A 15,604-nucleotide genomic window follows, 5' to 3' on the forward strand; every position below is an offset into this window, starting at 1 on the left:
GCCACCCAGGCGCCCCTGGGCTTTAGTCTCTGATCACGAAATAGGATGTGTCGGAGCAAGAAGCCCACCTTAAACATGAACCCTAGGGGGACCTGGCCCCGGCCGCCCTGGCTCCTTCCCTGCTCCCCAGGACTCTGGGAGGCAGCCTGTCCTGGTGTCCTCAGAGCTGACGGACAGAGAGCGCTTGCTTCTCTCAAGCACCTCCTGCACCCACACCCGTCTAACTCCCACCCGCCGCACCTAGTTCTGCGCCCTTCACTCCACGGGCAGCATCTCCGGTGCCCCCTCCCTCCCCTCGAGCCATCTTTCCTTTCCTGTTTTCTGCAGTTGCCATCGGCCTCTGGGCAGAGCCTGGTTTGCATCGGCCCTTCCTCAAGCGCACCTCCCAGCCGGCCAGGAAAAGCAGGTGGGGCTCTGTGCTCGTTGGCCTGCGCCTGGTGCTTCTGTGAACGCAGCCTGAGGCTGCACTCATTTTTGGCTCAGTAGCTCTTATACGGTGAAAGCCCAGGGTGGGGGGCTAAGACCAGATCCCCCGGGGCTTTCTCAGAAGGCACGAGAGCCTCATCTCAACTCCCTCTTCCAGCTCAGCGTTTTCCCCTTGCATCTTCTTCCCCTGTCAAAGCTGAGAGAGAGAGAGACCCTGATGCCTCTCAGCTTGTCTTCAGTATAAGGTCACCCGTCTGTGGCTGGGAGTCCCTGGGGTTCCAGTCTGTAGGCTACTGAAGGTGGTTTTGAGTGGCCAGAGGAGGTCAGCCCCTGGGGCTCCTGCTGCCTGGCGCTGGGTCGCTGGGGTGCCTCCCAACCTCTGAGACTCTCTCTATGTCTACAACACGGACGACAGCATGTCGTGGGGACAAATGAGGACAGGCGCATTTTATCCTTGGTATTTCTTTTCAGCTGAGCATCAACATCTTTGCTGTACAGATGGGCTTTGTGCTTTTCCATCACAGGACCCATTTGCATCTTTTATTCAGGACTTTATTTTTACAACCAAGACATTTTCATAAAAAGAACAGAAAGTGAGAGAGAAATATACAAGCCATGGGAGGGCAGAAGTGAAAGCCGGGGGAAATTCCTAATAGGAGATAAAGTGACTTCCCATTCTCAAAGTCACAAGTCCCCAGCCCCAAAAGGATGTCCCCAGAGACTGAAGTAACTACGGGAGTCAGGTCAGCCCTTCACAGAAGCTGGTTTCCAAGCTGGGTCTGGTCTCTGGGGTGAGGGCAGTCAGCCCAGTCTGGGAAGACCAAGGAAGAGCCATCCCAGCGCCATCCCATGAGAGACTCAGGACTCCATGTCACTGCCGTACCAGGGCAAAACAACCTGTGAGCCTGGGGCTGGACGGCCAATACAAAGGTCCCAGCCCATCCCAGCGGGAGTTGGGGGGCTGGAAGTGGTGTCATGGCGGCATTTCCTACTCCATCCTCCACGGTGTCCCTGAGTTGCAGGAAGTGTTCGGGGGCTCTGAAGCCTTCTCTCCGTGACTCCCGATGACCAACTAACAAGTTGCTCCCATGTGTGACGCCCACAGAACGAACTTGCAATAATTAAAAGCAGGCAACTTCAGCAGGTCAGTGAAATTTCCACAGTGGAGTGAGTTGAGCATGGCCCTGCTCTCTCATTTTTCCAGATCTTGCTCATTACTGACCAATGTATTTTTGTAGCAGGACCCCAAAAGCATATTTTTTGCTCATTTATAAAACCTGAAAACAACAGCAAGTTGAGACACCACTTATTTTCAGGGAAATAATATGAATTTCTTGTAACAAAGACAAATGACATGAGGATGGAGGGCTGCACTTCCAGTAAGGAGCCCGGGGCCAGGAGTTTTCTGTTAGTAGGTTTTTAGGGCCCAACTTAGTCATTAAAAAAAAAAAAATTTAAGAAGTTCAAAAACCAAAGCCCAAAGAAGTCTAGCTTTGAATAGTGTTACTTCCTGCAGTACTTTCTAAGAGAAGCTATTCACAAATGTACACTAAGGGGCCAGAAGAAGGAGGCTTGCTGATGGGAAGATTTTCTAGGCTCAATTTCGGGCTGGGGAGCATCTGCCTGAAATCGCAACTCGAGTTTGGAATGGCTGCTCTGCGAGGCCTGTGGACTCTTTCGCCCACACCTGGATCATGGTAGCAAAACTAGACGTGGTTTCAAACTTTGTTTTAGCCACAAACCCTTTTGTTCAAATGATGTCTCACAGGCGAGCTAACTACAGGTGGCCGATGACAGCAGTACTGTGAACAGAGGATGAGGGAGCTCACAGCCCCCCATGACGCCCCCCAGCTCCTTCCCCACCTCAGTGGATTCTCAGAACCCCTAACTTTGCCAGCGCATGAGGTCTCCTAAAACTGGCATCAAATCACTGCGGAACAAGTTAAAATGAAGGGCTGAGTGGGGGCAGTCCCCTGATGGGGACTCATTCTCCATTAGAGGTCACCATGGGGAAGATGTTGAACAGAACATTCTGCAGATCTAGGCTCAGACAAATACACTCAGGTTACTGTCTCTTACGTAGGGGATAACTTCTAAGGCCAGCACGTAAAATTGTGAAAACTGTACACAACTAAAATGATCACTGAAACTCGCCCGTAAAAAACAGCAGGCATGTTTCAGTGACTGTCTCTAGTCAAGCAAATGTGTATACAAATATGGTGTATATAATAATGTAGAGAATATAACACAGAGTTTATATGGAGTTTACATTCCAAGTATTGGGGAGTACATTTTGTTCCTTGGTTGTCTGGGTGGTAGAGCTGACTTTTGTAAGTGACGTGAGTTTGTGCTTTGATTCTGTGGGACCGGGGCTGAGCGCTTTATGGGTATTACCCAGTAAGTCCTCGCAAGAGCCATGAGGTTGGTACTGTGATCCTATTTTACAGATGAGGAATCAGAGGCTCAGAGGGGTGAAGTGACTCGCCTACGGTCACATGGTTGGTGAGTGGCAGACAGGATTCCAAACCACCAGGCCCTGTCGCCCTCTTCAATCTAGAGGCTTGATGGGCTTTCTTTTTTTCCAAACACCTCTAGATGGAGGAGAATGTCATTAATGAGAGAGGTAGATGTGGAATAGTATTTCGAGGAAGAGAAAGCATCCAAGAACACCGCGCATGGCCTGGCTGAGGCCTGGCAATCCCTGAGGCTGGGAGCAGCTTCTGGCCGCTGGCCTCTCAGGGCCTCCGGGTGTCTGCCCGCGCTTACACAGCTCAGGGGCCCAAAGAGCCAGTGCTTTTTAGCTCCCATGTCTGTGTGACTCAGCCTTTTGATTTGCCAACTCCTGCAACCCAGGTGGGGCCCAGGGTGGAAGACAGACCAAGGCAGCCCAACAGCCCACACCAGCGGGGAAGGAAGCAGTGAACTGACTTGGCTTCCAATCCAGGCCTGCTCTTTATTATCCCAAATGCTTTGAGCAAGTCTTTCAGCTGGTCTGTAACAGTAACCCTCTATGTCCTGCAGGACCAGGTCAGATGAAATGCTGGGTGGAAACGAGTTCGGGCTGCCCTACTGTGTTCTATGCCTGCAAGAATTCTTTGTGACCACCTCGAAGAGCTTCTCTCCGTGCTTGAAATACACTCGACCACCACCCAGTATTTTCGTTTGTTTAGACGATTTCTCCTCCTGAACTATTTATACAGTCTAAGATTTTTTGCAGGTGGGGTCTGGCTTTGGCTCCCTGCTGGGAGAGGCTGTGGCAGCCGCAGGGGCCGAGGAAGCCAGGACCTCACCCAGGGCCGTGTCCCGGGCACTTTTCCAAGGCCCCAGGCACTTACTGTTTCAGGAGGCGAAGGCGGGCTTTTCTCTGCAGACCTAGAAGAAGAAAACAAGGACGTGGGTTGCTGTGGGCTGTGGGCCGCTGACACCAAGCCCCAGAGAGTGAGGGGGGAGATGACGGGGACAGCCAGCACCTCAGACCACTTCCCTAGTGCCAGGCTGTGCTCCAACTTTACGTGCTTTAACTCCCGTCAAGCTCACAGCAAACGTATGACTACTACTCTTAACAGGGCATATGGGGACACTGAGTCACAGAGCATGCATGGTACAGAGTAACTTGCCCAAAGTCATGCAGCTAGTAAGCAGTAAAGGTAGAATTTGAACTCAGTGAATCTACTCTGGTCTGTGTGTCCTTAACTGGGTCAATTTGCCCTTTGCAGCAGGTCAGGAACGAGAGGTGTGCAGACAGGTGGTCTTAAGCTAGAGTGTGTGCATTCGGGGGGATTGCAAGGGTTCCCACTGGGATGCGGAAGAAAGTGTGAGCATGCCTATTTACAGGTCTATCCCATCTTTTATTACTTTTCAGTTATGAAGCACCTTTAATAGCATACGTAATATATGCAATAAATACAGCTAATTGCAGTTTGAGTTTAAAAACTCTTTTTTACTAATGAGATCTCTTTGCAGTTGGGGTTCATTATTTAACAATTTTTTACTGATGAGATCCTTGATCAAAAAAGTTTGCAGACCACCGAACTTTAATGGGGGCAAAAGGATCGTTTTGTGAATGGCAATGTTATGCAAAAATATGTTCATGACGTATTTCTGGGGGACAGGGTCTGCAACTGCTGTCACAAGTTTCAAGGGGTCTGTGACCTATAAAAGAGTCACTGATCTAGTCCATGCCCCTGTGAGCCACCCCGTCCTATTTTATAGAAGCCCAGAGAAGGTCAGTGACTTGCTCCCGGTGGCACAGGAGAGCAGAAGGGCCAAGGGTAGAGCCCAGGGCTCGGGGCAGGACTTTATAAACGGCAACCCTGGGAGGTAGGTAATATCGTTACTCCTGGATGGGGCGGCCCTGGCTCAGAGAAGCCATGGTCCCTAGATCAGCACATAGTGGGGTTGGATTCAAACCCAGGTCTGTCTGACTCCAGAGACAGGGTGGTCTCTGACCCCTGCAGCGTGGCCTCAGGCTAAAAATCACTTCTGCAGCTTCCATGGGTTGGAGGCGGGTAGAAACTTCTGCTATCTGTCCGGCTTCCCTAGAGAAGGACGGACGCTCCAGCAGCAAAAGGAGTCACCACGGTGGCCCAAGAGGGCACAACTTACAGTGTAGGTGGATGGCCACTCCCAAGGACACCAGCAGAAGCAGGACTCCGGCCACCAGGAGGCCGAGGATGAGGGGGCCACAGGACAGGCCTGGAAAAGACACACTTACTGAACATTTGAGGCATGCACATGAAAATACAAAGAGGGAAAAATCACCCGGAAGTCCCACCTTCCAGAGAATACCACCATTTGCATATTTTTCTCGTCTTTCTTTCTAGGTACTTTAAACACACTGACATAGTTTTACATAGAAAATGCTTTGTCCCGCATCATCATTTTAAAAACTAATTAAACTCAGGAGCTACTTATGTTCAAAGGAGATCATTTTCATGCCTGGTAACGATATTTTTACTATTTATTTTTAAAGCTTTTATTTTAATTACTCAAGAGATAGCTGAATATATTTTCATTGTAAAGGATTCAAGTATATGGTTAGAATGCTCCTTGGCACGCTAGTTCCTTCACAGGAAAAAAATCCCATGGTAATTTGGTGCCTTTGTCTTTGCATTTACACATACATAATTTAAACAGACACATACAGGATTTTTTAAGCATACAGTGGCTTATACTGTACAAATTATTTGGCAAACCATTTTTCTTCACTTAAATGTATCAGGGGGGTGCCTGGGTGGTACAGTTGGTTGAGCCTCTGACCCTTGGTTTCAGCTCAGGTCGTGATCTCAGGGTCATGACATTGAGCCCCGAGTCGGGCTCCAGGCTCAGTGCAGAGTCTGCCCGAGACTCTCTCTCCCTCTCACGCTGCCCGTCCCCCCGCCTCTCTCTAAAATAAATAAATAAAATCTTTAAAAAAATCTCAGCACCCAAAGATATTGTTTTTGCAGAGTAGCATTTGCAGTTTGGACATCCCATGGATTATTTAGCCAGCGGACGGGCATTTTGTTTGCTCCTTGTGTTTTACTTTTACAAGTTACTCTGCAGAGAATACCCTGGTACATTTTTCCTAATGTAGAAGCCAGCTCGGGGCAGATACTGAAAACAGGATCCGCCAAACCATCGACTATGTCCATTCAAAGTTGTGCCAGACACTGTGAAGGGCCCTCCAAAGAGCCTGCACTGCTCTTCATTCCTAACCACCTGTTCTGTACCTCGCCGGCCCTCGATATTATCAAAGTGTTTCGTTTTGGCCAGAGTAGTGGGTTTAACACGATATGTCACTTTCATTCCCCGATGATGTGTCAGTGTCAGCGTATTTTCATATGTTAGCCACTTGTACGACCTGGCCTGGCCTTTCTTGCCTTGCCCGGGTTTTGGGGTCCCCTGAAGCCGAGCAGTCACCACATCGTTCCTCTCAGTGTCATCTCGAGGGACAGCCTGAAGCCTTAGGGAGCAGGCCCTTCCCCAAGGTGGCTATGCGGTTTCATTCACGATGACAAGCTTTGAGCTCTAGCTGGGTGCCCCCCAAGATGAGTGCCTTATATATAGCACCTCGTTTCATCATGCCAGGCAAACATCCCAATGTTACAGATGAGGAAACAGGTTCAGAGAGGCTGAATCACCTGCCCAAGGTCACACAGTATAGGCGGCGGTAGATAGGGATTCAGACCTAAGCCTGGTACCCTGTCCCATGGCCCCCACCCCCAAAGCAACCTCCACCTGCTTCTTCCCCAGTGCCCACCTGGCCACTTTCACACTCATCCTGGTTATTCTTAATAACCTATTAATGTTGGATTTGCATACCTGCCCTGGGATTTTACTGAGGGTCAATATAAGAAATGATGCAAGAACTTCAAAGACCTTTGCTCTCATCACTTATAGAAATGTTAGTGAATTCATTATTGTTTAGCAGTCCTTCCAGAAGGATGAACAGGGCAGATTTCTTCTAGAGTTTAACCCTGGGATAAAGGCTTTGAAGCCTGGCGTCTGGGGTTGTTTCTTTGTATCACTGTGGGGAGCAGGGGTTTGGTGCCTGGTTATCTGGAGTATTCCCTCTGGTGAAGCTGGCTTTGCTGCTTGTCTAGACCCAGTTTCGGCGCCCTCAACTTCGTGGTGCTGCTGTATTTGCCTTTGTGTCGCTGTTTTGTTGTAACCTACCTGAAATCCTTTAGGCGAAGTTGCGGGGCATGGATATTTTATCAAATGAGGTCACTCTATCTCCACCTTTATGTTCCCCAAGACCCTGCCCTCCTGCATATGGGTTCTGATTTCCTTTATCGCTGTGACCCCATGGGGAAGCTTCCTGCTCTCATCCCCTGAATCACATCAGATGCCTCCCCTCAGGTTCTTTCTGTTACTTGATGTGTTTAAGACCGAGCAACCCCAGGGGCTCGAGGCAGCTCTAGTGTGGCGGCTTGCCGTCCGTCCTATGGGTAGGAGCAGATGACACTTTGTTTGTCACCAGTATCTTCTGGGGAGCGGAGGTCAGAATGTTTCCAGAAACACGAAGCGTGTGTGTGTGTGTGTGTGTGTGTGTGTGTGTGTGTGCGCTCCAGCTGCTGTGTCTGGTGCGTATAGCACAGACAGGCTAGTGTGTTCACTCCTTCACAAACACATATCAGCACATACGGTGTGTTAGGTCCTCTGGTAAGCGTCCAAACCGAGAAACTTTGAAGTTCCAGTCCTTTGGGTTTGGTATTTTTGTTTGTTAATAGTTTTACTGAGATAGATTTTACCTATAAAGTTCACCTGCTCCAAGTGTATAATTTAATGGTTTTGGGTATATTCACAGAGTTGTGCAATCATCAATCACCACAATCTAATTTTAGAACATTTTCATCTCACCCCCCCCAAATCCTGTACCCATTAACAATCACTCCCCATTCTTTCCCAGCTCCCCAGTTTTAGGCAACCACTGCTCTACAGTCTGTCTCTATAAATGTCATATTTTGGACATTTCTTATCAATGGGATCACGTAATACACGATCTTTTGTGTCTGGCTTCTTTCACTGTGTGATATTTTCTAAGTTCATCCATATTGTAGCTTATATCAGTAATTTACTGTTTATTATGGCCAAATAAGATTCCATTGTATGGATATTCCATATTCATCAGCTGGTGGACTTCTGAGTCTCTACTTTTCGGGGATTATGAATAATGCTGCTGGGAACACTGGTGTGCAGGTTTTCGGGCGGCCATAGCCTCCATTAGGTTTTCCCTGTGATGATTTGTAAGCGTGTCTCCCACGAGACTGTGAGCTGCTGGAGGACAGCACTGTGGTCATACTCAACTTCCCTTCTGACCCCAGCTTGCCCGGGGCCAGAGAAACAGGCTAGAGTCCACACATGGGAAGGGCTTGCGGAAGGAAGGAAGGAAGGAAGGAAGGAAGGAAGGAAGGAAGAAGGGAGCGAGGGAGGGAGAGAGGGAGGGAAGAAAGACAGCTTGCTGTGCTTCTGAGAGTCCAGGAAGATGGAAGAACTCACCCTTCTGGGCCACTGGGCTTGGGGACCGGCACACTTTCTTCTTGGTGCTGGGCTTCCTGGTGGGCTGGGCAGTGGTGGGAAGAACATCAACTACAGAAAGCAAGCAAGACACATGTAAACAGTGGGTGGAGTTCCAGCCAAAAGTTAAAATCTCATTACTTCCATCCAGGTACTAAAAAGCCCCTATGACTGTTTCCTGGGCTGCTACAGGCTCTAAGGTTACACAGCAATAGAATTCTCTAGGTGTTTCCCCAACTCTCAGACCTATCTGAGTGCCTAGGCAGGGGGTTGCTCTGGTGTCCAGGAAAGAGAGGGGCTCTGCACCCACATGGTCCTGAACAGAGCCCCAGCCGCCCTAATTAGCCACTGTGTGACTTGGGGCAAGTCCTATCATTGTTCTGTGCCTCAGTTTCCCCATTTGCTGAAATAAAGATGACTCCCAGTTCCTTCTCGGGATCATCATGAAAACTAAAGGGGACAGCATGCCCAGCAAATTGTGCTCCCCTTGGCCGCAGCAGGTTCCCCCTGGCCAAAGACCTTGAGCGGAAGCCAGAGTCCCCAAGCCCTTGACAAGACCAGCCCCTCAGCCAACCTGCCAATTCCTAAGTGGTTGGAGGAAGCTCGCAGAAAGGAGGTGGGTGCCCTTTACCATATGTACAATACCATGCAGGTTGCAATGGGGATTTTCTTTCCTTCTCAAGTGTCTTGACAAATCATATACGATCAGAGCTGGAAGAACCTCTAGTCTGAACCTTTAATTTCAAAGATGAACACCAGCGATATGAGGGGCTGGCCCAAGGCCCCACAGTGCAAAGTGCCCCTCTGGCCCCCCAACCCCTCTCCTGACACCTGGGCGGGTCACTCCTCTCTTTCGTTCTAGTCCAGTGTCACACTCTGATGGGCTGGGGCAGGGCAGGGGGACAAGCACACGGAGCCAAGGGAGGCACCGGAGGCTTGAGGTGCTAAGAATGGTGTGAGCACTGGGTGCTGCCGAATCCAACCCTTGTGTCGGTGAGGTGAGCAAAGACACTTCATTACAATGACTTCCTGCAAAACCGTAGGAGAGGGAAGATGGTGACACCATAAATTGAAACTCCAGTGTCAAGGGGACAAGGAGGGGCAGCCAACAAAATGGTCATTTCGGGGCTGGCCAATCTTCCCCATAAAAAGCGGACACTTGGACCCTTGCCGGCCTGAGTGTCCTCTTGGAAGTGGAGATGACACGCTCTCCTCTGCCTGCTTCGAGGTTTCTGGGAAGAACCGACTAACTCGAACAGACACCTACGAAGTCCCACCACGTGCTGGAGGCACAGCCAAGCGCTTCAGCCTCGGCTTATCGAGCCCGGCAACCTTGGGGACAAGCGCTAGGACCCTCGTCTGAGCCCCAAGGAGGCCTAGGCTCAGAGCACTGGAATAGCTTGTCCAAAGTTCAGGAAGCCTCAAACAGCTCTACCAGGATCTGAGCCAAGAGACCCTGATTCTAGGCTGTCACGACGCCACACCGCCTCAGGTGCAAAGGCTTCTTGACGACAAGTTAGGCCCATCAGTTCAAGGCCCTGGACCGTCGCAATGCTGAGGGAAACTAGTGTAAAAGGGAAAAGGACACCAGCTATGGTGTTCCCAGAGTGTGCAGGAGCCTGGCCCTCTGCCTGGGGGCCCCAGCAGTGTTCCCTCCTGTCCTCCTCACGGCCCCGAAGTCCCTTCCCTTTACTTTATACACGAGGAGGCACCGAGGTCTCTCGGCCAGTCAGCAGGAAGCCTGCAGGGGAGCCAGCTCTGTAGGACCTGAAGTGTCTTGGCTGGGCTCCGTGGCCTGGGTCTGATGAGGGGCTTGACAGGAGGCTTGTTCCATTTTAATTTCTTCTTGCCCAGAACTGGGTCCTGTTGATGACTCCTGACTCCCCCTGCCCCCCATTCAAATCTCCCCACTTCTCCCCTCTTTGAAAAGGACAGGACTTTTGAGCCCATGGTGTGGTTAAGCGGCCCCCAAAAGGCCCCGTCTCTCTCCAAATACTTTCTTTACACCTGAGCTTCCTCCTTGGATACGTGCTGACCTCTGGCAGGAGGGGTGGGGTGCGACTCCGGATACCCTGACTCTGGCGAGGTGACGCAGGTGCGGGCACGTGCTTTGGGAAGGGTCCGCTATTCTCAGGGAGCTGAGCAGCACGAGGGGTTTGGAAATATCAAAGCCAGGAGCGAGTGGGTGGTGGTGTAGGTGGAAGGGAAGCTTCTAGAAACCAGTTTTGTTTATTTCATCATCTACCTTTCTCAGACCCCAAAATCTCATGAGTGGGAAAATGTGGGGCTTGTAGAGACAAAAACAATAAACCAAACCAAAACCCCAACCCCCCAAAGCCCGATTTTCAATACAGGAATCAGTCAACGCCCTGCTGAGGATGTCTCGCTTCTTGCCCAGATTCTCGCCCCCGCCCCTACCTCCTGATGAAGACCCAAAGCTGGTGAGATGGGACAGCAGCACCCCTCTGTTTCTGTCTTCCTAATTGTGCTGCTGTCCCAGCGGTCCCTGTATCTTCCCATGCTGAGTGGTCCAGTTCCTGGGGCAGGGGGTCCCCTTGTCATTCTTCAGCCCCCAGCCTGAGGAGAACCCAGGTGAGCGACAAGCAGGACAGTGGGAGGAACGCAGGGGGCCTGCCGGCCATTGGCTGACGTGCAGAGGGGGCAAAAGGCAGCTGCAGGCCTTTGAGAACTTCTGCCATGATTCCTTCACACCTCTCAGAGCTTACTCCTCACTGTCCAAGAGTGCGGCCACCTGCCCCCTGTGCCCCTGGCCAGTGTCACTCAAGGTGTACGGTGTGTAAGAAACACATCGAACACTTAGAATGGAAAGGGAATGCAAAATATTTCAGTAATAATGTTTATATTGATTACGAGTTAAAATGATGATATTGTTGATAAACTGGGTTACAAATATAGTATTTAAATTAATTCTGCTTGTTTCTTTTTACCTTTTTTTAACGTGGCATTAGAAATTTTTAAATCCCATCTGTGGCTTATCATCTATTTCTATGGGGCGGGCTGACTTAACTGCAGCTTCTCGGGGTTGGAGGGGGCCCTGGAGGCCAACGGCAGCCCCGTGAAACAGATGAGAAAACTGAGGCCCAGGGAGCAGAGGGACCGGGGCAAAGGCACCCAGTGAATATGCAGCAGAATTTGCAGCTAGTCCTGGGGTCCAGTCTCCTTCCTCCTTGTACCTCTGGGTGTAGGGTTGAGCCACAGGCTCCCCCATTCAGAATGTAAGGGCATCCGCCGGCCCTAGAAATGCTCTCACTGGGTATGTCCAGGCAGTGAGGACCTTCTTTCCTTGGTGGGAATTTCCGAGACCACTGTCAGGTCTGGGGATACAGCCCAATCTGGGCAGAGCCTCAGGTAGGCCTGATGTGGCTGGAGGACAGCACTGCCTTGGCCCCAGAAGAAGTAGCAATGCTTCCAAGCATCCCATCTGCAGTAGGAAACAACTTCTTACCTCAAAGGGTAGATGGCCACGGGAACTGAAATGACCACATAAAACGCTGGCCTCTGCCTGGCCCTGGGTCAGTCTGGTCCTACCAGCTATGGCGCTATTGCTCCTGGCTGGCATCCTGTCCTGCAGCGCGGGGCTCGTGGAGAGCGGAGAAGCTCCAGGGCCCGGCACGCACCCAGCATAGAGCAGGCGCTCCAAGCACATGGACAGCATCGAGCTAGATTCTTACCCACACTCAGCTGAGTTCCCTTCCCGAAGGTCAGCTCAGGGGTCCCAATGGTCATGCAGAAGTAGATGCCACTGTCTGCAGGCTTCACGCTTGTGAGATTGAGAATGGAGCGGGTTGCTTCCGGAAACACAGTGAGCTTCTCCTGGTCCACCTCTTGGCCATACACAATCCCTTTTACGGAATCCCAGAAGGCCAGGAACTCGTGGTGACTGTCCGAGCTCGGAGCCTGGCGCTGTCTCAGCCAGTAGATGCGCGTGCTAGTGGGGGAGGTTTTGGCTTCACAGGACATTGTCACCATTTGTTTGGTCTGAATCATGATGGACGCAGGCACCTGCTGGAGCGCCGAGCTGCCACGCAACGCTGGGAGAAGCAGAAGGGGCAGAGATCATCAGCACGTTGTCCCAGCCACGGTTGTGGGGCTTCAGGGACACAGAGTCAAGCATGGAAGGAGAGCCGTGGAAGAACCAGTCCAGTTGCAGGGCCAGGGGCTGTGCGACCTGCCTCGGGTGGCTCCCCGACTCAGAGCTCGAACACCCCACCTCCCAGCAGACCATCCGCAAGGCTGGTGTTTCCTCTGACCGGCTTTACAGAGGGCACAGGGGCATAGCTGCCATTTATTGATTGCTTATATGCCCGGCTCTTCGTGTAAATGATCTTAATCCAATCTCAAACTTATTTGGGGATATTTATCCCCATTACACAGATGAGGAAACTGAGGCCTGAAGTTACTTGTTCAAAGTCCCACCAACAGCTAGTAAGTGAGCTGGGATTCAAACTCAAAAGATTCAAATTCTTGAAGTCAAAGCCGGTTGCCTTTCACCTTGTCCTGCTGCCACTCTCTGGACAGACCCTCAACAGGCTCCAAGCAGGTACGGGAGACTCAGCAGCCCGGAGGGGCCCCAAATCAGAGCCCGAGCCCGGGGCTGGTCTGGCCAATCTAAAAGAGGGCCAGCCGCCCTTTCTGCAAGATATGCTCAAGCACGCTCAAGCAAGAGGAACCGCTATTGTCACAGGTGCTACTACAGCCTGTCAGAGTGTGACAGGTCGCTGGCTCCCCGTTCCCGCAGGAAAGGACAGACAGCCCGGAAACAGCCCGGGGATTTCATTTTAGTCTCACAGTGGGAAGCATCGATGAGTAGGGGATTGTTCATGGAGAACTAGACCAGAACGCGGAGACCTGGCCTTGAACCCAGCTTCTGCCCCCTACCCGCGGTGGGACTGCAGGAAGTCAAGGAGCCTGTCTCTGCCCTTTAAGAGGAGGGCAGCTTGGGGGCACTGTCCTGCTTGCCTGCGAGGGTTAGAACGTCCAAAAAACCCACTGCAAACTGTAAAGCGCTGTACACGGGTACATCATTGTCTACGTGGCTCACACACCAGGGGTTGTTACAGGCACCAGATGACATCTTAGGACAGATGTGAACGGGTCCTTCACAGCCAAGTCCAACACCCTGAATCTGACCTGGTGAGCCTTCCATGTTAGCAGTGGGGCAGAGGGAGATCCTACAGCCCGGGGCAGAGACTCAGGAACTGCGAGGCACGGGAGGGCACAGGAGTCCCGAGGGTGTGTGTGTGTGTGTGTGTGTGTGTGTGTGTGTGTGTGTACCTAAGGGGAGCTAGCCTACTGAGGCAGCGGCCTAGAGTCACCATCCTGCCGATGCTTGTGTCTCGGCTTCACGGCCCCATAGTGGGCCATAAATGTAAGCTTTTGCACTCCACTGACAGGCCACTCTGAGCTTCTGCGTGCATCCCGAATGACAAGGGGCCTGGTGCCCACATGCCTGCTGGCCTTCTCTTTTCTCCCTAAACACCGTCCTGCCTTTTCAGCAGAGTACAGCTTCTTCGCTGTTTCCGGGTCACTGACATCTTGGGGGAGGTAATAAGAGACGAGGATGCCAATCTTCACTGAACTGTGCCCAGCACGGTGCATGCATTATGTCACGTAATCCTCACCAGATCCTGTTTTCCACCCATTTTACGCATGAGGAAACAGAGGCCCAGGAAAGCTAAGGACATGCTCAAGGTCACACAGCCTGTATGTGGTGGACCCAGATTCAAATCCAGGTCTGGGCCCCAGAACCTGAGCTTTGAGCCACTCCCTGAATCAAGGAGACCTGTGATTCCCTCCTGGATCGCCGTCATGCCCCCCTGTGCACATAGTGGGTCTGCAAATATGCAGACTCCTGAAGTTCTTGCAAGAAAGCCCAGAAGCGACTCTTCTAGGGATAAAGGGGCCCAAAAGCACCCTGGGCTTTGTGTGTAAGTTCCCCTTCCTGTGTCCTGACTTGCAGGCTTGCTAGCTGCGACACACCCTGGTCTCTCTCGTGGCTCTGGAGGCTGAACACCCGGCAGGGGCAAGTCTATCTCTGTGCCGGACGCAGAGCCAGGCCTCCCTACCCATGCGGTCTCATGTGATTCATTTCACCCTCTCCCAGTGATCCCGCACTCAGAAGGACCTGCTGTTTCTAAAAGGATCAGCAACAGCAGCTGGTTTTGAATGGCCTGGACTAGCTTCTATTTGAGATGCGGTTGAGCTCACCGCGTCAGAGCAGGGGGCTGGCAGACCTTGTCACCGTTGGCAGGATGACTAGCTTTGGGCTTTTTGGGGAAGAGAGCAATCAACCGCAGGTTAGTGGGGAGCCTGGAGTGTGGAGGAGCTTCTCCCAAAAGGCAGCCTGGTTGGGCTTATGAGAGGGACAGTGCAGACTCCCTGCTACATTCCGATGGCAACATTCCGAGTCCCGCATGGCTGGCTGGTTCTGGGAGCCTTAGCACACAGCACACACAAGCCAGGGAGAGCTGGGGACAGAGGGAACCCCGAGGGAGTCCTCTGCCACACGGGTCTGAGAACGGGCAGTAGCCGGGTGTCTGGCAGAGTGTACCCCAAGTACTTCCCCGGAAGTACTACAAATGTATATACAGAACCCTGGGCCAAGTATGGGACATCAAATCCAGAGCCGAGCCTCTGGAACCTTCCTGGGGGGCACGTCCCTGTGGGAACCCTAGTCAAAGGCAGTTTTTTCTTTCCTCTCTGTACCTCCTTCCCCTTTCCCTTTTCTTCCTTCTTAAATCCTACCCCCCCTCCCTCTCCTCCAGACTTCTGGGGGAGATTAGCCTCAATCCTGGGGCTCAGGGATCCCTGGAATAATGAAGTCGAAGGATGAACTTCTTTTCCACCCCCAGGGTCTGTGCCCACCGCGTCCGCCTCCCGGGGGCCACAGCATCTGGGATCTGCATCCTACCGGGACAGCCTTTTCTAAACTTTACGGCTCAGGCTCTTCCCGGGTCCAGGGCTGACCACCCGCTCCAGCCCGCACGCCGCGCGAGTCTCCCCGTCTTACCTGCGAGCTGCGCGGCCAGGAGGAGCCAGAGCCCCGGCTGCATCTTGGCGCGCCCGGGACACCTGGTCCCAGCGGGACGCGGCGGAGACGGTCCAGGCTGGCGGTGGGTGGGGAGCGGGGCGGAGCGGGGCAGCTGGGGCGGGTTGT

General features: G+C 52.1%; 1 protein-coding gene across 1 annotated transcript; it reads right to left on the bottom strand.

The window, feature by feature from the left end:
* Window positions 1-962: 962 nt before the first annotated feature.
* On the bottom strand, window positions 963-15,541 carry CD8B (CD8 subunit beta). Its single transcript, XM_026481185.4, has 6 exons — window positions 15,458-15,541; window positions 12,120-12,479; window positions 8,410-8,499; window positions 5,032-5,121; window positions 3,762-3,798; window positions 963-1,703 (listed from the first exon to the last, which is right to left on the bottom strand). The coding sequence occupies exons 1-6, from the start codon at window positions 15,498-15,500 to the stop codon at window positions 1,691-1,693; spliced, it is 633 nt and encodes a 210-aa protein (XP_026336970.1). The 5' UTR covers window positions 15,501-15,541; the 3' UTR covers window positions 963-1,690.
* Window positions 15,542-15,604: the final 63 nt, after the last annotated feature.

The sequence above is a fragment of the Ursus arctos genome, unplaced genomic scaffold (genome assembly GCF_023065955.2).
Source record: "Ursus arctos isolate Adak ecotype North America unplaced genomic scaffold, UrsArc2.0 scaffold_8, whole genome shotgun sequence".
NCBI classification, from domain to species: Eukaryota; Metazoa; Chordata; class Mammalia; order Carnivora; family Ursidae; genus Ursus; species Ursus arctos.